Source organism: Sebastes umbrosus, chromosome 13, assembly GCF_015220745.1.
Source record: "Sebastes umbrosus isolate fSebUmb1 chromosome 13, fSebUmb1.pri, whole genome shotgun sequence".
NCBI classification, from domain to species: domain Eukaryota; kingdom Metazoa; phylum Chordata; class Actinopteri; order Perciformes; family Sebastidae; genus Sebastes; species Sebastes umbrosus.
In genome coordinates this window covers 5,384,725-5,409,600 of record NC_051281.1, presented here as the reverse complement: position 1 = coordinate 5,409,600, position 24,876 = coordinate 5,384,725, and the positions used below count along the sequence as shown (strand labels likewise).

Below are 24,876 nucleotides of genomic sequence, written 5' to 3'. Positions count from 1 at the left end.
GGTCCATTGTAGTTCACACAGGGCACAGAGAACATGTTCTTACATGTTTTTGCAGAGGCCTTTGCCTTCTACACAGTAGTAAATCAAATATATTATAACAGTAAAAAGGCTGATTATACACTACACTTTGCTTGCTTTTTTGGATAAATAAACCATCAGAAATGCATTTATTTTGCATTAACATGGTAACATGGTTCATGGTGCGTCAGTGGCCCTTTGATTTAAGGTTGATTTTACCGATAAATGTCCACTACAGTGTGGTTGAGGTGTTTAGTACCGGGTTATGAGGTATACAGGAAAGTTAGATCAGTTGAAAAACACACTTATATTGTCCTTTATTAATTTGACTTTTCAGTGCTTGTATATCTAAATGTCACAAAATGACAGATTGGGCCTTTAATAACAAGACACCTACTCTCCAGTAGATGGCACTATTGCATTAAAACCCTCCCACTCTGCTGTATTACATCCAACTGCACACTAAGAATAGATCATCAACAGAGCTGAGCAGCCAGACCTGTTTCAGTCAGACACACAACATCTCTCAGTGAAAGTTAATAATGGATCCATATCAGAACAAAAGAGACACAACAAACCAGCCGAACCCCAGGAGAATCACATCTGGAACATCTGCAGGTGACCAGACACCTGATGATCAGGTCAGAGACGCACCTGACGGCGGGAACCCACCAGCGACAGACAGACAGCCACAGTAGTAAGTAAAGAAAGGTTCAAGTTTTACTCAAATGATAAAAGTCTGACTCAATATTTTAACACAGACATGTGGTGTTACTTTATAATGACACAGGAAAGAGACAGTATTAGTTTGGCTAACTCTTCAAGGCTGTTTGGGTCATATTTCATTAGTAAAAACATGTTATTGAGTTTCCTGCTGCTGCTGAGTTTCACTTTCGTTTCACGTGTTTGGAGAGTGAAAGGGTGCCTTCACTGTTTCCCGGAAATCCCAATTGCTTGTGTCACATAGGGCTACAAACATAACTTTCTACTTTCTATTTCAGTAAAGAAGTGTTTTTAACACAAAATAACAACAAAGTCTGTAACAAAATAAGTTTGTTTTTACTTTTTGCTTTTGTGTTATAACAGAATAAAAAGTAGAAAACATATGAATAATTCTAATTATGGGCTAGAAAAACAACAGCTTCTATTAGAAATAAAATAAATTCACTATAATAATACAATGTTATTTTTATGTTTATGTGATAAACAACAGCTGCTTGGAGATATTTATTTTCAGAGTCCTATCTCTAGCTCTATCTTTATTGTATTTGTTTGATTGCCTTTGTTTTATGACTGTGGTCACTGTTATTGTTTGTATAAAATTATTATGTTTTTATGAAATAATAAATAAATAAATAAGTTTATAATAAAAAAAATCCTATCTCACCTGAAGGCAGCATTCTACTTGGATTATTATTTCTGATTCATGAAAGCAGCATTTTAACACAAGGTGTCAATGTATCACATTTTATAAACTGATTATATATATTTTTTATGTAAAATCTTAATCTTTAAAGAAAGTTGTAACTGTAGTGGAGTTAAGAAGTTTTCCTCTGAAATATAATGGAGTAAAAGTAAAATACTATCAGATGGAGATCAAAGTTTTACTTGAGCACAGTATTTGAGTAAATGTTTGTTACATATTCCACCACATGCTGGTGTTTACTCTATTTTGCTGTGTAAATATCAAATGTAGTTTAGTTCATTAGAAGAACAGGAATCTATCTACACATCTACTTGTTTTTTAAAGAGTTTAAAAAGCTTGTATTTATCTCTCAGGTCATAATAACCCTGCTGCCTCAATACACCAAATAAAAACTAAAGGGTTTATAATCACTAGAGTCATGTACACCCAACTTGTAGAGTTTTGACACCTTTTTTGCTGCATAGAAACACTTGCCTGATTTGTTTGTTTTCTTTTCAAAAGAATGTGTTCAAGTTCTTGGCCTTTAAATACAGAATGAAATTAACAAAATATGGTTATACCAGGAAATATCTGATCAGAAAATAAGTAAATAAGACAGGTCCACAGCCTGTTCAATCACTAGGGATGTACCAATACGGACTGCATATCGGGCCAGTAGTGACTCAAATATTTGGATCGGATATCGGTGACAATGGGGCTGATCTATTCAATTCATTTCTATATTTATATACAATATGCGTAATATACTGGTATTTTAATTCCTGTTCAAGTTTTGAGCAATTTGTTGCTGCATTAAAATAATTTTGCATTTTTTTACCAAGTTGCTAGTAAACAATTCATTATTTTAATAATAAATGTCAATTCAGCAAATTTATATCTATGTATTTATTTGTTACATTTTGTTTTACTAAGTTAGAAGAGCAATGTTTAAGTCAAGCCAGATGTTACCTTGCACATAAAAGAATGATCCCAGTCACTTCCACAAAGTGAGGCATATTAATTTAACACTGGTATCGGATCGGTACTCGTTATCGGCCGATACCCAAAGCCCAAAAATCACTATCGGTATCGGGACTGAAAAAGTTGGATCTGTGCGTCCCTTTAAATCACTAACGAGCTCTTTCTGTGTCTGTCTCAGCTCAAGTGGATACACCATGATCCCACCAATTGACTCTCGGCGAAGCAAGATCACAACGAGTAGGCTGACACTGCTGCTGCTCTCAACTATCCTACCTATATTGTTTTGATCTTTATACATGATGACATTTATTTGCCAACTAATGAAGCTTTGTGTTGCTGTAGTGGCTCAGAAAGAACTTGAGGATCTTCAGAGATGGAAAGAGGCAAACAAACCCCCCGCTGTGCACCTGAATCCAGAGAAGCTGGGTAACTCAACACACACAAATAGCCTCTTCAACTATTTAACTAACATGACTCTTATTTTGTTATGCTTATGCACATGCCTACTTACTGATGTTTAATTTATCAAGGTGGTAATGCAACGTTGGCTGGAGCCAGGGCGAAGCAGCTCACAGACTTACGTTGCGCCAAACTGCAGAAGACGGTACTTAATCACACATCATTTTCATCCATTCAATTCATATACAGCTCAGAGTGTGAAGTATTTTGATAAAATTGATTTTATCAGTCATTCTTACGTGGTTTGTGAATATTACAAGCATACAATGTATTGAAACATACCGTGTTTGAGATACAGGACAGAGGTTTCAGAGCGTTACCTTGTGCTTTTCCTTTCTGCGATGGCTGATATTTAATGTCTCCTGTTGTTTCCAGCTGAAAAAGGAGGAGGATGACAAGAGGAAGAGACAAGAGGAGGAGGAGGAGAACCAGAAGATGAAAGATAAACAGCGGGAGAAGGTGAGACGGAGATTAAAACAACAAGAATATGTGTTTTGGCCTTTTAGCAAAAGCTTCGTTCAATTTAGCATTAAATAACTGCCTTAAATCACTCGCCACCACTTCTATTTACTTTTCAATTACAAAATAAAACTTTACAATATGAGGAAAATCAACTATTATTACTAACACATTTTAGATATTAAACACCCTTTGGGGAGTTATTTTAACATGAACCCTCGAGCCCTCTGATCTGATTCTATTTCAGTCAGCACAGTGATTTCCTGTATTTCCCAGAGTGCTTTTTGACAAACCCCAGAAATCCATGCGAGGAATGCGCTGCACTCAGCTACGGCTTGTGAGAGTAGGTGGAAAGAGCAATAGCAGTCGCAATAGTTGGTGTTTTTCCAGTAAAGAGTTGCACCACTTACTCAGAATATGGCATGTCTTGTGGCTGCATTGCATTGTGGTGTATATGGGTTCAATAGAAAACGTCATATCTCTGACAGACAGACTCCAGAAAATGCGTTCGCCAGTCAAAACAGTGCAGAGCGCAGAAACGCAAATAACAAGTTTGAGCAAGAGTTGAGTCTGAATTCTGTCAGAATAGTGGTGAAGTCCAGTTCTTTGACATCTACACTCAGTGGCCACTTCATTAGGTACACTTGTGTTATAATGAAATCCAATACAACAGCCCAGCCATAACTTCTATCTTTAAGAAGTTTATAATGTTCCGTTTTTGTTGACATTGTCAGAAATGTATAATTTAATGATATGTTCATTACTGAGGTCATAGTTAAAGGTGGTGTTGAACTGGACTACATTATATTGAGAGGTGTATCAATAGACTATAAAAGAAGTGGACGTAGTGAGCTGCCGAGTGCAAAACCGTGGTAACGCCGTTCGCCTCACTCAGAGGTCATCCTCACCATAATAACACTACTTCAGGAGCAACGGAAGTCAGACGGCGGCTAGCGGTACCACGGTTTTATACACTTTCTTAGTTTCAGGTGATTATACACTAATGAAAACATTGTTATGAATATTATATTCCACTTCTGCTAATAGATCCCCCAAAATGTTACACACTATTTCTTTAAAACAAGCTAAAATATAATAAGACATGTATAAAATACAAGAATAAAAGTTACAGTGCAGTGTAGGAAATGAAAAATTAAAGGTAGCAGCAAACAGAAAAGTCTTCAGCCTTGATTTAAAAGAAACTGAGAGTTGCAGCGGACCTGCAAATTAAGACTTCATGGCAGAAGACTTGCATTGGATTGCATGAGACTGTACAGGTGTACCTAATAAAGTGGCCACTATGTGTATAATAAGCGTATTCTCGGGAAAGCTGAGGGAATCCTCATATGGCGGCCCCTTAGTGCTAAATACACTGCAACCAAAGAAAACACGTTCAAATAGACAAAACACAATGAAATGAAGGAAGGGTTTTTGAAGGGTAGATATTAATCTTGCTAGTGGTGTTTTTGTTAGTAGTGAGAAGACGTGCAGACCCTTTGAAACATTCTCTCTGGGATGTCACAGTTTGTCTTCCCTCAGTGAGAAACAATATCATGTCTAGCCTCTAGATGTCAGTAGAGACAAGCATCCACCTGATCTGTAGCCGTGTGTGTGTGTCAGAGCAGAGTCTTCCCTCACCCACCCCACCGGCACTAAAGCCATGAGATCCACCTGATTAATGGTCTCGTGGGTTTCCAGCTCCTCACTCTGGTCTCAGACATGTTCTCCTCCTCGTCTGGCCCGGCTTATGGTCTAATAGCGGTTAATGGACTGCTACAGGTATGTGGAAGGGTCATTAATGGGAAGCGGTATTCCACAGACCTTTCCCTGTTGCGCCATGACCTCTGTGAAGCCATAGGAATGTACCGGTAATCCAGCAAGTAAACAGATGCATGTGAACACGACTCTTCTTAGACGTGATCTAACAAGACGCTGGCAAAAACATGCCTCTGGGTCATGAATCCACTCTGGTTTTGGGAGAGTTTTGGGATGAGATGAATGCCGGGTGGAAACTTATTAGTGTTCAAACCACAACCCAACCTGCGTATACTACAGCTCATCCTCACTCCTGGACGCAGCCAGCCTTTTTTTTGTTTTGTAAATTCATACTATAACAGCCTACATCGTCGGGCTGCTCACGTCAGTGGTGCCAGAATATAATCTCAAAATGAAAATATAATTCAAAAACAAAGACTTTAGTCTCTATATCCAGGAAATACACTGCAATTACAGGTTACTGAGAGGGATTCATATCTCTTTATAGGACAAAGGGATTGAGAAAATGGGATGTATCACCTTACAAAATATCACATCTAATGCGAGGAATCCGTCTGTCTTTCCGTATGTCCTTCGCATATCTGGAGAACTGCTCATCCGATCGACTTCACACTTGGCAGGTGTATTGCTGGGGACCCCAGGGAGGGCTTTTTCCGAAAGTGGTGCCATTTGGCCAGATGGTGGCGCTATAACAATGAGCATTATGTTTTGGCCTGTAACTTTTGAACCGCAAGTCTCAGAAACGACTGGATTTTGTGGGTCCAGACGAATCTATCCACATAGGCCACGTCCATTTGCATCTCTATTTTTGTATTTTGTCCAGATCTGATTTTTTGCTACTCCTCCTACAAATATGGAGCAATCGTCACCAAATTTGGTACAGAATATCTCTGGACCAAGTCGGGAAAAGTTTCTCTTTTGTATTTTTGATGGTCCATAAAGTTTTGCTGTAGCCGGCCCTCAAAGTTAGCTCAAATGCTGTGGACAGGGCTTATATTACAAAAACAAAATGTCATATCTCCTGAACAATTTGTGCTATTGCAGCCAAATTTGGTGGACACGTGTAGATATGATGTTTGAGTGATCATGACAAATTTGGTGCCATTTGGCCAATAGATGGCGCTGAAGCAGCATCATCTAACTATAAGGAAAATAATCTGTCTGTATATGTATGTATGACTGCCCTTCACATGTCTTGAGAACCGTTGCATCCAATCAACTTCACGCTTGGCGGTTGCAAGCAGCCATACCGCGGTTCTCAACAAGGCTGCAAACAGCACTTAGGGGGGGCCAAGCAATCGGCCCATTCTGGCACGCGCTCTAGTACAAAATAAAATAAGATAGAGGATGATTTCTAAGATGCTTGATCTTGCAGATAATGACATTGTTTATCATAAACTTGAAAGTCATGTTATTCATGTAAGACAGCCGCAAGTCACACTGCAAGTGTGTTCATGTAGTGTATATGTCAATATCTGTAATTACAGTGCACCAGAGTACTGCATATGTTCTACAACAATTATTGCAGCCTAGCCCACATACCATACCGCATATATGTTGAATATGTAACTGCATGTCGGAAAATACTTGCACGGTGGCTGCACGCCATGCATCCGTTGTGTGCTGTGGTGTGACTGTTGTGTGTGATGCATTATAGGCAGAGCGCCTGGAGGAGAAGAGGCGACAGGACGACCAGAGGAGGAAGGAGCAGTTCAACCAGGATCATGTCAGGTCAGCCCTGGATCAGGTTAACTTGGGACTCATCACTGTCACCGTGCGGTGATATACTATACTGTATATATATATATATACACACTAACTATGGATAAGTACCTCATACAACCCCCGTGTCTGTGACCTCGTACAGACTCTTAAGAAATATCAGCCAGACTCACGTCTGAAATGATGATCTAATTACTATGAAGAATGTTTGAGTAATAATTTCAAAAATCCTAAACAATTCTGGAGCAACATAAAAAACATTTTTAATACATCTTGTAAATTTTCTGCTAGTCAATTAAGAGTTGCTGATAAAATACTGAATGATCCCTCTTATTGCAAGCGTGTTTAATCTGCATTTTACTTTCAGACAATAACTCCTATTGATGTCTGTTAATCTTTCTCTATGTACATCTGATATACCAGCTATTTGGAAACATGCACGCATTACTCCTCTGCACAAGGGTGGTGACGCACTTGATCCCAATAACTACAGACATATCTCAATTATGTGCTCCATTGCCAAAGTGTTTGAAAAACATATTTATAATCAATTATCATAATGCCTTAAATGTGCTAAATTCGATATCCGGAGCATTCATATTACAAGTATTGTCTATGTTAAGATAAAGAGGAGTAATGTCTACCTGAGCAGAGAGTGAAGTCTCTCTCCCTCTGTGTGTGTTGCAATCAGAGCTTCTTCTTACTTTGTTGACATTGTCGGGCCGGCCGCGCATGCTTTTTAGTGCATGTGAGCGTGCCCCACTGGCTAGCTCACAGCCGCCTCTCTGCACCGCTCTCATACGGCGGTTACAGTTGATAACGCCGTCCCGACTGACTCGGTTGTCAGCTAACAAATTACTGCTCAATAAAACAAAAACGTAATCAACTCCAAATCCAACTCTTTGGTTTTAACTTGTAACGACGGTAAATCTCTTCAGAAAGTATCGCTCCAGACATTGTTTTACATTTAATATTAGAAAGACATTTGTTTCACAACTTGTACCATCAATACTGGGCTACGCTGACATTGTTAACCAGAATGCCTCGGAAACTGATCTTCATCCCCTCAATGTAATATATAACAGACTCTACTAGATTGTTCTTTTTGTACACACCATTGCACAATGTTAGACACACTCAGGTGACTCCCTCTAGATATAAGACGTCAGTTTTGCTGGTATCAATTTGTTTTAAAATGTATTAACTATCCCTTTGTTTCTTATAAAGTACATCAAATGATGCACTAAGATGCTCTGATCAGATCCTCTTTATAGTCCCCTTTGCATCTAAAGAAATAGTTTCATGTTTTGGGCTCCTTCTGATTGTAATAAGTTACCTTTAAATATTCATTCTCTGTCATCATCTCACTTATTTAAACATTTCTTATCTTAAAACAAACTGCCAATGCTTTCAGTAATGCCGAACTGTTCCTCTCTCTATTTGGAGGTTGATCATTGTTCGTTTGTTTCGGTTTTACTCTTTTTCTTTTCTATTGTTTCCCTCCCTTTTAGTTATTTAGTTTATTATTTGTCTGGTTATTTGTTTTGTCAATGTTGTGTTGTATAACATTGTGTCATGTACTGTTCTGTTTTCCACTTCTTTTGTCAGTGTTCGTTTGTGACCCCTTTTGAAAACGAGATGATACATCTCAAGGGGTTTATCCTGATATAACAAATTCCATCACAATTATCGCAGCCCAGCCGCCACATACCATACTGTCTATATGTTGAATGTGTAACTGTGTAATGGAAAATACTTGTATTGTGGCTGCACGCCATGCATCCGGTTGTGTGCTGTGGGGAGACCGCCGACTGTGATGCAGAATGGACAACAGGAGAAGCAGGGGAGCTCAGGCAGGTCGCGCCAGGTCAGACCTGGATCAGGTTATCTCGGGTCTCATCACTGTCGCGTGCGGTATCGTGTTGTTCTGTGTGAGCCGTGTTGTGTTCATTCTTGCTGTGTATTGGATATTAGTCACAGTTGTAGCATCGGATGGCACAATCTCCAGACCTTTACAAAAGGAAGCGCCCAATGTCTTGTCCTCTGCCGACCTATAATTATCACTGGAGTTTTAGCAAGCTGCATTTTCTCATGGGAGAAAAAAGGAAAAATATCAGTTGTAAATCTCAGGTGAAGCATGAAAACCGGCAACATGAGCCTCACCTCTGATTGGACCCCGTTTACCTTTTCAAACTTATAAGCAGTTTTAATGCCGGTTTTCTACTAATGTAAAAAAGGATTTCCTGGGAAGACATCACTGCAGGAGCTGTGCACCTCCATAAAGTTGGGTGACTTGCAAGAGATAAAGTAAACAAGACTAAGAGTCTACAGCCATGCTAGCGGCTCTGTGAGGCTGTACTTAGGCATACTGAGCTAAATGCTAATGTCAGCAGGCTAACATGCTTATGTTATGCGGGTTTACTGTGCGTTCCAGTACCCACACTAGCATAGTATTTAGTATCCCAGAAAAAGATTTAATCTGTCCCAATACATTTATGTCAAATGCCAAAAAATACCAGGATGTCCTACTACATCCGGTCGTAATTTGCAGTATGCAAGCCAGCACGCTTTTCTGGCTTTTCCGACCCACAATCATCTGAGCAGCACATCTTGGCCTATATGAGCAAGAGGGTCAAAGTTCAAGGCACAATGTTGTGAAGGAGTATGTCCCAATTGTATGCATACTGCATGCAACAGTGTGTACTTTGTAAGGGCAGCTGCAGTAGCCTATGTACTAAAAGTATAAATAAAAAGTATGTTATTTTGGAACGTAGCTGCTCTGTGAGGCCGTACTTAGGCACACCATGTTCATCTTAGTTTAGAGTGTTATGCATGCTGACATTTGCTAATTAGTGTTAAACACAAAGTGCAGCTGGAGCAACGCGAATGTGTGAACAAGAACCAAATTTCATGGCAATCCTTCCAATAAAGTATTGAAACAGTTCACTCAAAGCCACATGTGAACCTGCTGGTGGCACCAGAGGAAAACTCAGTGGGATGACTGATTTTTACCGCCTGGAAATGCTAATGTCTCTTCTAACTTCCCGTCTTTAACACAGATTTAAAAAAAAAAAACAGTGGAAACCTGTTATAGTGATCACGTCCGTCTGGGTCTACTTGATCACTATAAGAGGATTATAACCAATTTAGTTTTATTTATTTCCCATGCAGATTACCATTTAATTGACATTTGTGTATTTATTACAGAAATATAAAGTAATGAAACAGGCAGTTTCACTATTTACTGGATTTTATTGACTGTTTCAAAACACAGTGCAGCTGTGACAAGGGCGGCTTCAACCACAAGTGCTTTTCCCGTGTGCATTTATTCTCTGTCTCCATCACTAGCCGCCGTGACTGTTTCTCGTTGTTTGAGAGGACTACACACAGTAGCCTGAGGAAAACCAACCGTGCGTTCCAATACCCATACGATAAAGATTACTATGTCCCGATACACAAACATACCAAGATGTCCTACTACATCCGGTCGTAATTTTGTAGTTTGCAAGCCAGCCTGATTTTCTTGCTATTCTGACCCACAATCCTCTGCACAGCGGATATTCAATGCAGCAGCAGCCTCAGGTATCAGGCCGGAAGCAGACGTGTTACCTCAAGGCAAAGTATCATGGGAGTCAAGTAAAGAAAAGTTTTAAAAAGTTTAAGAAAGTTAAACAAAAAAGACTCAAAATGAACACTTTAAGCAGACTACTTGATTACTATTAGGGCGTTTTCACAAGCCATAGTACGAATCAGAGTGAAATTGATACTTTTGGTTCGTTTTCTATTTAATCTGGTTCGGTTTCAAAGTGCACAAATTAAAGCAGACCACATTAGTAAAATTAATTTGCTGAGAGGCGTGTAGCAAAGAGCGAATTTATCTTTTTCATCTCGAGAGCTGCCACTTCTATGCAGGGAATCGAGGACTTTAAAGTGTTTTCACTTTGACTCAGCACTGATAGACTGTGCGCACGAATCCCTTCTCCAGTTTATCGCCAATGACTTTGTAAACGTCTCTGTTTTTGTGGACTTTATTTAGCGTATTCTGTATGTTCTCTTCAGCCCAGATGTCAAACAAAAATCGGACTTCTGCAGAAGTCCAGGTCGTTTACCTGCGTCCATCTCAACAGATGCCCGCCCAGATAGCGTGCGTTTTGGTTTGCACCAGAGTACGATTACTGCGTTCACAACAACCCGCACTAGAGTTTGATTGAAACGGACTAAATGTTGGCTTGTGAAAGCTAGCGCTAGGGCTGACTATGATACGACATGTCAGCCTGCCACGCCGCTCTGCGAAGCTTCAAATATCTGTCAGCAAAGCCCCAAAAATGGTATTCAGGACAGCCCTAGAAAGTGGTTGATCACTGTAACCGTCACTATAAGCTGTTTCCACTGTATATATATTACAAGGCCTAAGATGGGATACCTGGGTAATGTCACTTAAGTACTTTTGTCAGATTTGACGAAGCTCCTCCAGAGCCACAGAGGACATTATACAACGGTTTTCACACGCTGACTTTGACATGTAAAACCAGTGGAGTGCCTCTTTAAATTGGCCTGAGGTTTTGGATAATACAATGAATGTATGTACAGTAATGATTTAAAGTGTCTTCTGTCTGCACAAGGTTTTCATGCTGTATTGTCCAACACAGCTTCAGACCACTTTAAATCAATTTCCCCGACAGTCGAGATGTTATTGGAATGTAATATGTATAATATTAAACATGGTCGGCTCTGAAGGGAAATGGCTTGTCAAGTAGCATCTCTGGCTTCCTGACAAGAGAAACAAAAATCAGAGACAGCAGACCAATCTGTGAACCTGAGGAAACAATGAAGAGATTTAGAAAACGGGGCTAAGGGGATGGAGTGGGACGGCAGCACGGCAGATCAGATGCTTGTGAGCGGCGTCAGGGAGGGACAAACAAACTTGGTCAACCTTGTGGGATTGAGCTTCCCAGGCCTGTGGAGCGTTCTGTGGAGTAAACAAATACTCCTTCATATCTTGTTTATTAGTGTGTGTTTCCATGTAATGTGACGATGTAATGTGCGTATTTGTTGCAGGAAGACTGAGAGTTTTCTGCAGAGGTTTGAGAAGACCGCCCCAGGTCCACTGGCATCCAGCGGTGCCACACACACGTCATGCGGGGTAAGCCAGCAACCACATAATATGTGTGTGAACTTGTATGTGCTTTCACATGTTTTGTTTATATACATCAGTGTGTGTGCATTGCGGACACACTTGCTCCATGGGTCCCGGGGTTCAGTGTCTCATATCTGTGGCCGTGAGGTCGGAGACTGAAGCTCTGCGGTAATTCACACCAATAGATCTGCCTTTGTGAGCTGTTTTCTGAATAAATACTCCGGGGTGCGGAGTTTTCATCGTCCGGGGCAGCGCGGGTATTAAGCGGTATCCCCAGTAGGCCGGGCGGAGCGAGGAGCCAGATCCCCCTGCAATTATCTCCTGGTCAGAGCCGGGGCACACAGCAGTGCAGCGAGCTCATGGTCGAGTAAAAGGAAGTGTAAATACACACAGGAATAGGCCACTGATTTCCCTCTCTCTCGCCTCTCGGTATTGTCTGTCTGTCTGTCTGTCTGTCTGTCTGCTCCTTTCCCTCTCTTTTGTTTACCCTGCTTCCTTTTCTCTTTTCTCTCAGCCCCTCTTCCTCTCTCCCTGTTAGTTTTCCTGGGAGGGAATGAGTGGAAGGAGGAGTTCAAGGGACTTCCCAGAGTTCACACTGAGCGGAGACAGAGACAAAACATGACACGACCGTGAGGAGTCTGCAGAAGACAGAATAGAGTGGAATGACCTGCGCTAGTAAAAGTACCTGGAGGAAACCCAAGCTCCTCACCAGCCAATCACACGGCTCGTCAGTCAAAGGGGGCATGTGAATAACTTTCCTCTTAATCAACATCTTTTTTGTGGGGGGGGGTAATAGCGGCTATAAATCTTACAAACAATAGCTGCTATAAAATGTGAAGGTCACGGTTATTCTTAGCTCAGAAAACATACATTTATTGGAGAGTGATGACAGCTCCTGTCAGAAAGGCAGACATGGTGCTAATAGTTGGAAAGAGAGATAATTGGTTGCTCTGTGTATTCAACCATAATACAAAACGTGTCTATTAAAAAGCCTTTATTATAGTGGCTAAATCATTAAAAAGCCAACATGTTTCGACCACTGTAGGTCTTCGTCAGGGCTTGAAAACCTCACTCATATGGTATCAACAACCACTGGGAGGCAATCACATGAGCACCATAATATTACAAAATATTACAAAGAAATAACACAGTAAAGTCTATATCCTCATTAAGACCAGGATAGTTTAAGGCAGGGGCGTCAAACATAGGGCCCGGGGGCCAGAACCAGCCCGTCAAAGAGTCCAATCCGGCCCACTGGATGAGTTTGCAAAGTGTAAAAATTGCAGGGAAGTCATTAATTCAAATTTTTCAATAAAATGCACTGCTATTCCTATTTGGGGGTCGCGTTGTCCTGATAAGAGTAGCACGCCCTGCCCATGCTAGATGCACTATTATAGATCCCACATGCTTCCATACAGGCTCGGCTACATGACACAACACTGTCAAGCTACTGTTCATGCAGGTGTGGACAATGTCTTTGTCAAAAAGGAGAAAAGTGCAAGAAAAATAGACCAGTTCCTATTTCTTCGTAGAGGTAAATGGGAAGCCAGTGTGCTTGACGTGTTCATAGCGTCTTTCAGCGTTCAAAGAATATAATGTTCGGCGCCACAATCGGACTCCTCATGGCGGAAAATACAAGAGCTTGCACAGGACAACTGAGAATAGAGAAGATAACTGAATTGTTGGTAGGTTTGAGTAAACAGCAGTCTGATTGTTGTCATATCCGAGAGGTCAGCGATACATCTCAGGTTGCTCATCATCTGTTTTGTAAATGGATTGTTCATTATCTGTGAACGTTTTCAGAATTTGTGCTTCTTTACTCTTAAAGAAAGGGACATATTTGGATGTATTTATAGGTTATTATGCAATGGTTTTACTGGTCCGGCCCACTTGAGATCAAATTGGGCTTAAGTGTCTAGTCATGGGGTTGTCGCGATTCCTGACTCTGACAGCATATTTATGCTCGGCGAGGCAATCTCTCAGGCGTCTTTTTGTGCGACCTATGTAGAAAAAGCCCTCCTTGCATGGACAGGACAGGCGGTATATGACATAGGTAGTATTACAGTTAATGAAATCACTTTGTTTATAGGTTTTATCTGTCAGCAAAACGGTGCTAATAGTGTCTGCGCTCCTCCACCCAGCCGGGTGTCTGTCAGCATAGTGATGTTATACCAGAGAAGAAGAAGAAGAAGAGAGTGTGCAGGAAACGACGCGCTGCGAGCGGATTATGTGGTGACTGGCAGCAGCGTTAAAACTGCACACGCAGCTCCCTCGGTGGACAGAGGAAATGTTTTCTTTCTGGGCTTTTCTCATTGTTGTGCCTCTCTTTTTCTCTCACTCTCCATTTTTCTCACACAGACCTGATGCAAATCTTTCACCAGGCTAGTTGGTGGTACGACAGAGAGACAGACAGAGAGAGAGAGACCTTGGGTCAAACTATGGTGGAGAAAGAGACCGAAAGCAGTCAGTTACTGTAATAAAGAAGTCTCTTGTTTTATGGTGAGACGGACACACACACACAGAGAGACAGGCTAAATGGATTACACGGTTCACCGGATGATACCACGGTTACAGACAGCAACAAAGACTCACCTCTTCCCGCCTTCACATCTCACTTTGTCTCGACTCGCTTTGTCTCCTCACCTCTTACGTCTTCTCCTCTTCTGTCCTCTCGTCTCCCCTTGTTTGTTTTCCCCTCTCCTTTCTTTGCCCACATTATTTCCTTTCCCATCTTGTCTCATCTTGCCTCTTTTGTCTCCTCTCGTCCTGTCCTATCTCCTCTCATTGCATCTCCTCACCTCTTAGGTCTTCTCCTCTCCTGTCCTTTCATCTCCTCTTGTTTTGTCTCCTCTCCCTTCATTTTCTCTTTTTTCAATCCTACATTATTTCCTTTCCTTCCTTTCTGTCTCGTCTCTTCTCCTGTCTTGTCTCATCTAGCCTCTTTTGTCTCCTGTCCTCCTGTCCTATCCCTTCTCCTGCCATTTCCTTTTCCTTTCAATGCCTACATTCCTTTCCCCCTTCTCCTTCCTTTCCTCTCCTCTTCTTTCCTTCTCTCTCCTCTCCTCCTGTCCTTTCCTTTTTATACCTACATTCCTTTCTTTACCCTTTTCATCTTCTCATTCCTTTCCTCTCCTTTTCTTCCCTTTCATCTTCTTTCCTCTCATTTCCTTCCCTCTCTTCTCCTCTTGTCCTTTCCTTTCCTTTCCTCTTCTTTCCTCTCATTTCCTTCCATCTCTTGTCTTTTCCTCTAATTTCCTTCCCTCTCCTCCTGTCCTATCTCCTCTCCTGTCCTTTCATACCTAGATTCCTTTCCTTACCCTTTCCCCATATCATTTCCTTCCCTCTCCTCTCCTCTCCTTTTCATGCCTACATCCCTTTCCTTACCTATTTCCCTTCTCATTCTTTTCCTCTCCTTTCCATCCCTCTCCTCCTGTCCTATCTCCTCTCCTACGTTCCTTTCCTCTTCTTTCCTCTCATTTCCTTCCCTCTCTTCTTCTTGTTTCCCCCTTCTCATTCCTTTCCTTTCCTTTCCTCCTGAGCTATCTACTCTCATTTCCTTTCCCTTTCATGCCTACACTCCTTTCCTTACCCATTTTCCCTTCTCATTCCTTTCCTTTCCTTCCTCTCCTCTCCTCTCCTCTCCTCTCCTCTCCTCTCCTCTCCTCTCCTCTCCTCTCCAGACTCTCCCAGGCTGCAGCTCTCTCAGATCGACGTCACAGATTAGGAGATGAAAGCTTGCGGCTGCCGAGCAGCAAAAGTCAAACTTTTTGATGTGGTTCTTACTGGGACCCTGGGATCTGTTGTTCTTTCTACAATGGCTCCATAAGACAGATTGACCTCCCCTTCATATCCTCTATTTGTGGGCGTGTGTGTGTGTGTGTGTGGTGTGTACATGTGTGATGTGTGTGTGTGAGTGGGAGATTTTATGCTAAGCTTTGATGGGAGCTCAGAGTGTTCACACAGGTGGGCTGTGTGTTCCTTCTTCCTCTCGTGCCATCCTAAATAACCGCCTCCCTGACCCATTAGCTCCTCTGGGAGAGTGAACATGAGGGAGATGTGTGTGTACATGAACTTCTCTCAGTATAAATCAGGGTTGTAATCACATTTTCATTGAGTAATTTTGGCTATAGATGTTAAAAACTTCTCTTCTTAGAAAGCTGCTTCACAGATAAACAGAACTGGTTATTGCACAAGACAGGGAACTCATTGAACTTCTAATTGCCTCCGTTTCTTTTTGTTATTCATTTCCCTTGGGGATGATCATTTTAAATGTTTGTATGATATTTCTCTGCGTATATTGCTATTTTCTCACAACCTTAATGCAGTAATCCTCTTTATAGTTCCCTGCTTGCACATGTTGTGTTTGTCACTTTGCCAAGCTCATACCTTCATTGCCTGTATTTGTTTTGCTGCGTATTCCTATTTGCTGTTGCAATGCTTCCACACCCTGATTATTAGAGAGTGATCTTATCTAATACGATGGAATATCTCCAAATACCTTAAACCCAGCCGAACCCTTAAAGGCATCCTGTGAAGTTTTCATGTAAACAAACAAAAGTTATCTTTATATTCAGTGTCATTCACCAAAATGCATTGATCCTTGAGGTCTAACCAAAATGTTTAATCACCCTCATAAACACCTCAGCGTTGCCCTTTAGCAAAGTTATAATCCCTCAGAAAGATCAAACAGAGGTTGTATTGGGCAGGTTCAAGATGTGACATGTGTAACTGAGTGAGAAATAAATAATGAAACTGTACAGCCATGCGAGCTCTGGGTGCTCTGGGGCAGCGCTGCTTTGAGCTAAATGCTAACGTTAGCATGCCAATATGCTCACAATGGCAACGTTAACATTTTCATGTTGAGCAAGAATAATGTATTATGTTTGTCTTGTGTTTTTGGGGTAAATATATTTGGTGGATGCAAAACCGAACCATATGAAAACAGAATCGTTCAATGACGTACAAACCGAACCGTGGGCTCGTTGAACCGTCACACCGCTATTAATTACAGGCCTGCTAATTATTTGACGAGGTGCTATATCCTTATTTGAACATGGGCCTACTTAACCATTAAGTAGCCTTCCTTATTTAATATATATATACTATCAATCAATCAATCAATCAATCAATCCTTATATATTTTGGAGTTCCAGTGGGTATCGTTTTCTCCCAAATGTGCAAAACAAACCAAACTGTGACCCAAAAACCGCAACACAAACCGGACCGTGGACTTGTTGAACTGTAATTTGGTCATAAACTAATGTATTGGACAAATAAAAAAATCTGACCTGCGGATGGAGCTAGATGAAAAGTCAAAGTCACCAAAGTGATTAGGATTCATCTTCTGGGGAACATGAATATCTGGACCAAATTTCATCATGACAGTCCATCCGATAGTTGTTGAGATATTTCAGTCTGGACCAAAGTGGTGGACCGACCGACTGAGTCATATTACTGTCAGTATACCCAGACAGTTTAACTCACATTAGTTTGGAACTAAATAACAATCCACTGTCAGCGCCAGTCATGTGTACAGATCAACACCCAACTGTCAAAAAGCACCGAAACTACATTCCTCATCACTATGCTGCAGGCTGCACTTTCCATTTATTCATCAGGAGTGCTGTGGGTATAGCTCTTGATACAGACCTTTACAGTTAATACAGATAAGATGTCTTTCTGAGTTCTCAAGGACTTATTACCTCAAGCTATCTTTTCCTTTATACGTTGAATAATCTTGTTTTGTCAGAGTGAGGCTGCGGAGAGTAAACCGAGAGAGTTGAGAAGTGTGGGAGACTTACAGCTGGACCACAGGAGGTACGTACAACATGTAGGCCTACACATCGTTTTATTTAATTATGGTTCTGTCTCCAACGTAAAAGCAGACTAAACTTGGAGCACATCAGTGCAGAAAAAGAAAGTGAAGAGGACTCAATGGGAATGAATAAATGCTGCGGCCTCAACAAGATTAATCGTTTGTTTTGTTCATCCTTTTGGAATAAAACCAGCACAGACTGGCCGGATCGCTGAATGTTAAGTGTGCAGTTTACTGACCTCACTATATTTTAGCGGGTATAGAAGTTTAAAAAGCTGTCAAACACATCCCCGCTCACTACCATTTAGAGCCTGGCAGCATGTGAAGTTATAAAGTACAGCATTAGATTGGTTTATGTGAAGCATTTTGTTTGATTCATTATATTTTGACAGGGTGAACTCGGCCTTCCTGGACAATCTCGAGGGTCGAAACAGAGGGAGCGAGAAAGAGATAAAGGAGGAAGGCGATTGGGAGAATCCCTATTTGGTCCCTGAAGACTTAAGACAGCAGCCGTCCGACCCCCCTGGACAACTGAACCCAGAGCCAGAACAGAGCTCCTACGACTGGACACAGGAAGTTGGTGAGCATCAACTGTTTCTCACGCTTTTTTAGTTGCTGGTTAACCAAACCTAAATCAAACATGTGACAAGAGTTGCCCACCTCATCCTTACTTAGAAGGACGGTGATTGTCTGTTTAGTCTGCGTTAAATCAAAGGCTTTACGTGCTTCAAATATGTAGGCAGGAAGCTATGCGTGGTACGCAGTGATACTGTAGCTCCTGGCAGGCAAATCCTGCTCATACTTGTAGCTTGTGGGAAATGTGTGTGTCTATAAGTGTGAGTAAGAAAGTATTTCCCCTTCTTCTGGGCACAAACCTTCACTTATTATGGACTGAATTTATCAAACTCATTTTAAAAGCATAGTTTGCAGACGGGACACAGAGAACATGGGCATAAAAGCCTGACACCAACACAAACACACTGTATGTCATCAGGCTTCTGTCAGACAGAGAGGAGAAATTCTCTGGAAGCGCTGAACCCAGACCAAACTGACAGACTCTCGGCCTGCAGCCAAACGAGAGCCGTCCCACCCTTATGTAATTGGCTTGAACTGACAGTGAGTGTGATACCTGACTGGGTGCCATACACCTGAATGAATACCTGCCACTCACAACAGGAGAAAGAACACAAACAGAACATCGTTACCTGCTGCGGTTAAGTATTTACTGCATGGAGCATGTAATGAATCATTCTTTCTGTATTTTATTCTTCAGTTTGTTTTATTTTTTAATACGCAGTGTGATCCATATTAGTTTTAGACTATATTCCACCCTCTTAAAACGTTTGTCTTTGACGTATCACAAATACGTTTGTAAGTCCGAGGACGGCCGTAGCGAGTGACGTAGTACAACAAGCGATGCGCAAAGCAGGTGACATAGTAGATCGAGGGTCCGTTAATGAAAGTTACGTGGAGTAATAAGTATAACAAGCGAGAAAGTCCACTAGTGGCGGGTGGGTTGGGAGGTGAATGGGTCCAACAAACACTGGACTTTCCCTCAGGAGACAGCCGTTTGTGTCTCGTGTGAAACGTTGTCATTTTAAGCCGAATCATGATGTTTTTTTACTAAATCTAACCCAGTAGTTTTGTTGCCTAAACTTAATGTTGTTGTGTTTTTGTTTTGTTTCAATTTATAACGTTAACCATGTGTATAAAACGGCAACACTATTCCAGGAGAAAATATGTTTCCCTCGAAACGTAATTGAGAATACAGTTTAGTTATACGGGAATGTAATTTTGTGGGAGACAGAGTTGCACAGACAAGGTTTCCCTTGGATCAAGTAATATTATTTATAATAAATAGTAATGTTATAATATTATTAATAATCATCTTCAATACTGATATATGAAAAAGAAAATAAATGAAAAAGTATTAATCCAAATCACTTTGAACACTAAAAGTGCAACAGAGTATTGAGTAAATGACCGCAATGAAAAACATCCACAGATACATGCAAAAAAAATTACTAATAATAAATTAACTAAATTTAAATAAAATAAAAAATGCTCAGAAATTGTGCTAATTGATTAATTGTTGAAATGAATCAATTCAAATTACATTAAAGTTACAGGGAGCTTGTTATTTTCAGTTGATGGTTGATGTTAGATAGAAGTTTAACCGATTGTTAATTCTTTAATTTAACTAACATCTAACTGTATATTTCCATTCATGCACGCTTCTTATGTTGAGATGAACATGCTAAAGAAACAGATACAGGTAAAGGGCCAGATAACATGTCATGTATTGGGTTACCACAGACTGCCAGTCATACAGTACAGAAGCACTACAGTTGTCCTCTACTGTAGCCGACAGGTCAAAGAGGTCAACAAGTCTTGTCGTGCAGTTTATGAGTCATCCTCTGTCTGGTGGTAAGACTCTTGTAGTACCTTATAGCCTGACTAACTGCCCCATCCAAACAGCAGCCACAGCCGGGCGACTTCACCAGTCAGAGGTTAAAGCTAAAATACCCAAAAATATCTCAAGCCTTCACTGCTGCCACTGCCGCTGTGCTGCGGGCACAAGTCTGCATGTCGGAATCCCACAACATCCTTAATCCGTGTCAGGCTGCATCCGCCAGCCCCGCAGTCTATTTTACCAGCGTGCTGATCACGTCTTTCCATTCCGTCACTACCTGCCCGAGCCAATCTCCTGCCTGGTTGTGTGACGGCCTCTCTCGTCTGACCCCTCACTGTTACCCAGGCCTGCATTTCTGATTATCTCTGGCCCTAGATAGATCCAGGGAGAGCCACCGTGAGTCTGATCCCGGGCGGTGTGGGTAGTTGTAGGGAAGAGATGCCAAAGCGGTCAGACAGAAAAGCTCCCAAGCTGCAGTCTGTAGAATCCCTCTTTTCCTTCTCCTTTTAGAGCATTTTTAACCAAATAGCTGAGGAAAAGAGCATTTTTGGGGATTGCCTCACATATTGTGTGCGCAAATCTCCAACAAAACAGATTGAAACTAGCTCAGGGGTCTCCAGCAAGTAGCTTGTGAGCTACCAGTTTCCAAGTGGCTCAAATCCCTTTGTAAACTTGTTTAAATTTCTATCCAATCAAAGTCACAGACACCCCGTCTCCTTCTGACACAAAATGAAATGAGTTACGCTGCAAGTTTGGTTACATGAGTGACGCCGTTAACATTAGGCGATGTTAGCAGACTAGGAAGCTCAAACCAGATTTGACAATGACAGAAAATAGCCAGGCCAATAAAAGACCTTTTCATTTTTCATTTGTTTTCATGAGGAATGGGTAACAGAGGTTTTTTTTTTTTTTTTTACAAATGTGAATGACAAATGTGTGCGTCTCATTTGCGGTGCGAGCATGTCAGTCGGTAAAAGATGTAACGTCGAGCGCCACTTCACCAAAGCATCTTTTAATGGGACTTTCGGCCTGGTAGCAGTCTACAAACAGTGAAGGTAAAGGAGCTGAAAAGACAGCAGTCTCTGTTTACCAAACTAATAAAGAAGGCCAACGCGGCAACAGAGGCCTCGTTTAGTGGCGCACATCCTAAAAGCCCTTTGCCTATAGCGGGATGGTAATAGAGGCGATGACTGCGGTGGCTGAAACGTCAATAAAAGGACCATAAAAGACAGAAATGATGTCTGCTACTGGCGATGTACAACTTGGTGCTATGAGTCGCTCTCGGCGAAAAGAATAAACTGTGTGTCCGACTGCAGAATGACTCTGTGCTCTGTACTGTATATGTCATGACAATCAAAGAACCCTCTTTCAACAGGGGGAACAATGATGAACAAACTGATCTCTGTGAGGGTTATTTCTTTCCTGTGTGCTTTCCAGAGCCTGAATATGACTGGGCCTTGATGAGGCTGATCAGCAGCTTTCCAGACTACAGCAAAGTCTTTCTAGAGGACATCCTGGACCAGTGCGACGGAGATTACCAGCAGGCCTACACACTACTCATCAGCGCGCTAAATTAAATTTGATGCATCGTTAATGGGAGGAATGTCTTTACCTTAATATTGTGTTTGACTCTTTAGAAGTTGGGCAAAGTGAAAATGTACAGTATAACCAGTGTTCATGATGGTAAAGAAAAGCTAGAAGTTGGTGGTGGATGAATGCGGATAAATGCTGCCTGCACTACACAGCTGCTTTAAATATATACCTACACAGCAGTATGTGCTTCCTGTACTCTGTTTTGGATTATATACCATTAATCTTTGAGCGTTTGGTGTCTTGTATCTGTCTGCATGCACTCGTGAGTCATGTCGCCCTGACGTGGAGTTGAATTGATGTTCGTTTTCACCAGTTTAGTTGAAGGTCATCGCCATGACTCATAATCTTCAGATCATATTTGGGGATTTTAATTAAATCAGTGTGTGCAGATGGAAGAAAGCTCAACCCGAATACATGATGCTTTTTGTTTGTCTTATAATCAAAGTCGCATGGGATGCATCTATAGAGGGATGCAAATTCTGTAGAAAGGTTGCAGTTTAAAAAAGGCACGGCAGCTTTAGAGGAGTTCAATAAAACAGCTCTTTGTGAACTTTCTCAGTTTGTGCATCGTAGCCTTGTTAGCCGTCTCTCTTTCATCAGGGTGTTATATCAACCAGGGTGGGGTTTCCAGGTGGGCAGCGGGCACAGAGCTGCTGTTGAAGCTGGAAATGCCAGCCTCATAACATCAAAGAGCCGGACAGCAGAGATGGTTATCACCTGACCGAGCCAACAAAGAACAAAGGGTGGTGCTCTCAACACGGGGGACCAAAAATCCCCTTCTACTTCGACATGAAGTCATGAAGGGAGCGTTTTACTGCTGATGTCATCCGGCAAACGTCTGACCTCAATGTCACTCTGGTAGTTCTGCACTCATGAAGACCATATAACTAAAAGATGTAAAGATCTTGGTAACGCTTTAATCATTTTCTAGGAAATTTCCTGGAAATATATCTATATAGTATGGTACTGATTACAAAGAAAATATTAATTTCTTTGAACAAACTGCCCCATAAAAAAAATCCATTTAATTGCTATGCTTGCCTGTAGACAAATTTCAAATTGTTTTCATGTTCAACTGACCTGATTTGCTCTGACTAAAAGAAAGGTTACGACAAATAAATAATAACTACCACTGTCTCTATTTTCCCTATAATTAGTACTATATTAAGATTTCTTTACAGGACACTTCGGAGGAAATTATGGAAAAATATGGGTCTTTAAAATAAAGCATTAACAAGATCATTTCTCCATCAAGGATAGCTGTTTCCCCCTTGATTCCAGTCTTTGCCTCCTGGGTCTAGCTCCATACTTTAGGGATAGTTCGGGTGTTTTGAAGTGGGGTTGTATGAAGTACTTATCCATAGTCATTGTGTTACCGACAGTAGATGACGGTCGGCACGCCCCCAGTTTGGAGAAGCAGACAGGAGTTACTGCACTGTACCAAAGCAATGTACTGCTGTGGACGGGGCTGGCAGAAAAGCATATTTTAGTCACCTAAAAGAAAGGCCCACCTTAAAAAAAAATAAAATATATATATATATATACATATACATATATATATATATATATATAAGTTTAAGTTATATTATTATTATATATTGATCTTTTTAGGTGTCTAAAATACGTTTTGCTGCCAGCCTCGTCCACAGCAGTACGTTGCTTTGCTTCCGTGTGGTAACTCCTGTCTGTTTCTCCAAACTGGGGGCGTGCCAACCGTCATCTACTGTAGGTAATACACTGACTATGGATAAGTAGCTCATACAACCCCACTTCAAAACACCTGAACTATCCCTTTAATGCACAGGAGAGTGATCTTCTCATTGAACTCTCGGAGAAAAAAAAATGTATTAGCATATTCCCCAAAATGTTAAACTATTCATTTAATGCAATTGACCTTGTAAAGTTGCAATAATGCGTCTTTATAAAGGAATTAGTCCTATATAACAACAAATTATTACATCATATAACGTTAATGTAACATGATAACAGTCATTCATGTGTGAAACCTCAAAAAGAATAACAATATCTTGACCACTCAATAGTATTTGCATTATCAGATCATAAGAAACATATGTGATACAGTGATGTTATCATACTATACAACAGTTTGTGTTGTGACATTTTTATGAGAACAGCTTCATTTGGGTTACTACAGTAAAAAAATAAAAATGTTGATTAAGTGATGGTGGGTTAGGGTTCAGGGTTCTGGGTGGGGAATCATGAGATTAGCTCATCATATGTGTATCACTATCAAGTCAGCGGGAAATCCCTTGAAATGAACTGGCTTAGTGTGCGTGTGTGTGTGTGGGGGTGTGGGTGGAGGTGGGGACACCACTTCTCTGTCGCCTAATCAATACAGTTCAGTTCATGTCTGCGAGCTGATGAGATGCTGGTGTGGGAAGGTATCGCATGACGTCTCCTCAGGCGCTGTGGATCTCTTACAGGACACTTCAATCAGCTCAAATGGAAACAGCTCTGGGATCTGCGGCCGCTTCCAAGAGGCAGGTTCACCGAGTTATTTGGATAAAAAACATGAAATCCCCTAAAATCTTGTTACACGGACTGAAGCAGCGAGAACTGTTTTACTTAGCAAAGTGTTCCAGATAACTTGGCCGTGTGTGTGTTTTATGTGAGTGTGATATTGTATATTGTTTTTTCTGAGAAGAATATTAAGTTGTCTCATTATTCTCTGTGTCTGCTTTTAAATTAATGTCTGTTTTAAGACTATTCTCCGTCTCCAAAGACACGTCAGGTTTGTTCACACTTGTCAGAATATGACGGGAAGCACCTCATCAGACCGGAGAGTTTATTAGGGAGAAAGTTTGACTCAGCTCTTCGGTTGTCCGACTGCTGAAACTGATCAGTTTATATCTAGCCAATGTTACATTTCCTTAAACTGGGGTTAGCCTTTTGCCATGACACACTGTAACCTATACCCTTTTCCCACCGAAATAAGCGCGTATATGCATCAGGGGCGCGCCGGCCGGCAGCGGAAGCAGAGTTAGTAAACAGTAAAAATGTTGGTTTTACTTATTCAGTCTCTCTTTCCAACTCTCAGACCAGAGTTGGTGATTGATGGAACAGTGGAAAGACTACTA

At 41.2% G+C, this 24,876-nt stretch overlaps 1 protein-coding gene and 1 long non-coding RNA gene across 2 annotated transcripts in view; one reads left to right on the top strand and one right to left on the bottom strand.

The window, feature by feature from the left end:
* LOC119500139 overlaps positions 1-24,876 on the bottom strand; it is a 55,533-nt gene that overhangs the window by 5,244 nt on the left and 25,413 nt on the right. Inside the window, exon 2 of the long non-coding RNA XR_005209558.1 lies at positions 3,184-3,238. This is a non-coding gene — a long non-coding RNA (uncharacterized LOC119500139). The remainder of the gene's footprint in view (positions 1-3,183; positions 3,239-24,876) is intronic.
* Positions 476-22,669, top strand: epsti1 (epithelial stromal interaction 1). The gene is made up of 10 exons (XM_037789638.1): positions 476-715; positions 2,583-2,641; positions 2,747-2,830; positions 2,935-3,008; positions 3,239-3,322; positions 6,756-6,829; positions 11,879-11,963; positions 17,707-17,774; positions 18,165-18,352; positions 21,623-22,669. The coding sequence occupies exons 1-10, from the start codon at positions 561-563 to the stop codon at positions 21,760-21,762; spliced, it is 1,011 nt and encodes a 336-aa protein (XP_037645566.1). The 5' UTR covers positions 476-560; the 3' UTR covers positions 21,763-22,669.

Excerpts from the sequence above, each read along its gene's own strand:
- epsti1 (XM_037789638.1), top strand. The coding sequence starts at position 561 with ATGGATCCATATCAGAACAAAAGAGACACAACAAACCAGCCGAACCCC. Across the intron at positions 6,830-11,878 it reads TTCAACCAGGATCATGTCAG|GAAGACTGAGAGTTTTCTGC; the intron begins GTCAGCCCTGGA and ends TATTTGTTGCAG. Across the intron at positions 11,964-17,706 it reads CCACACACACGTCATGCGGG|AGTGAGGCTGCGGAGAGTAA; the intron begins GTAAGCCAGCAA and ends TTGTTTTGTCAG.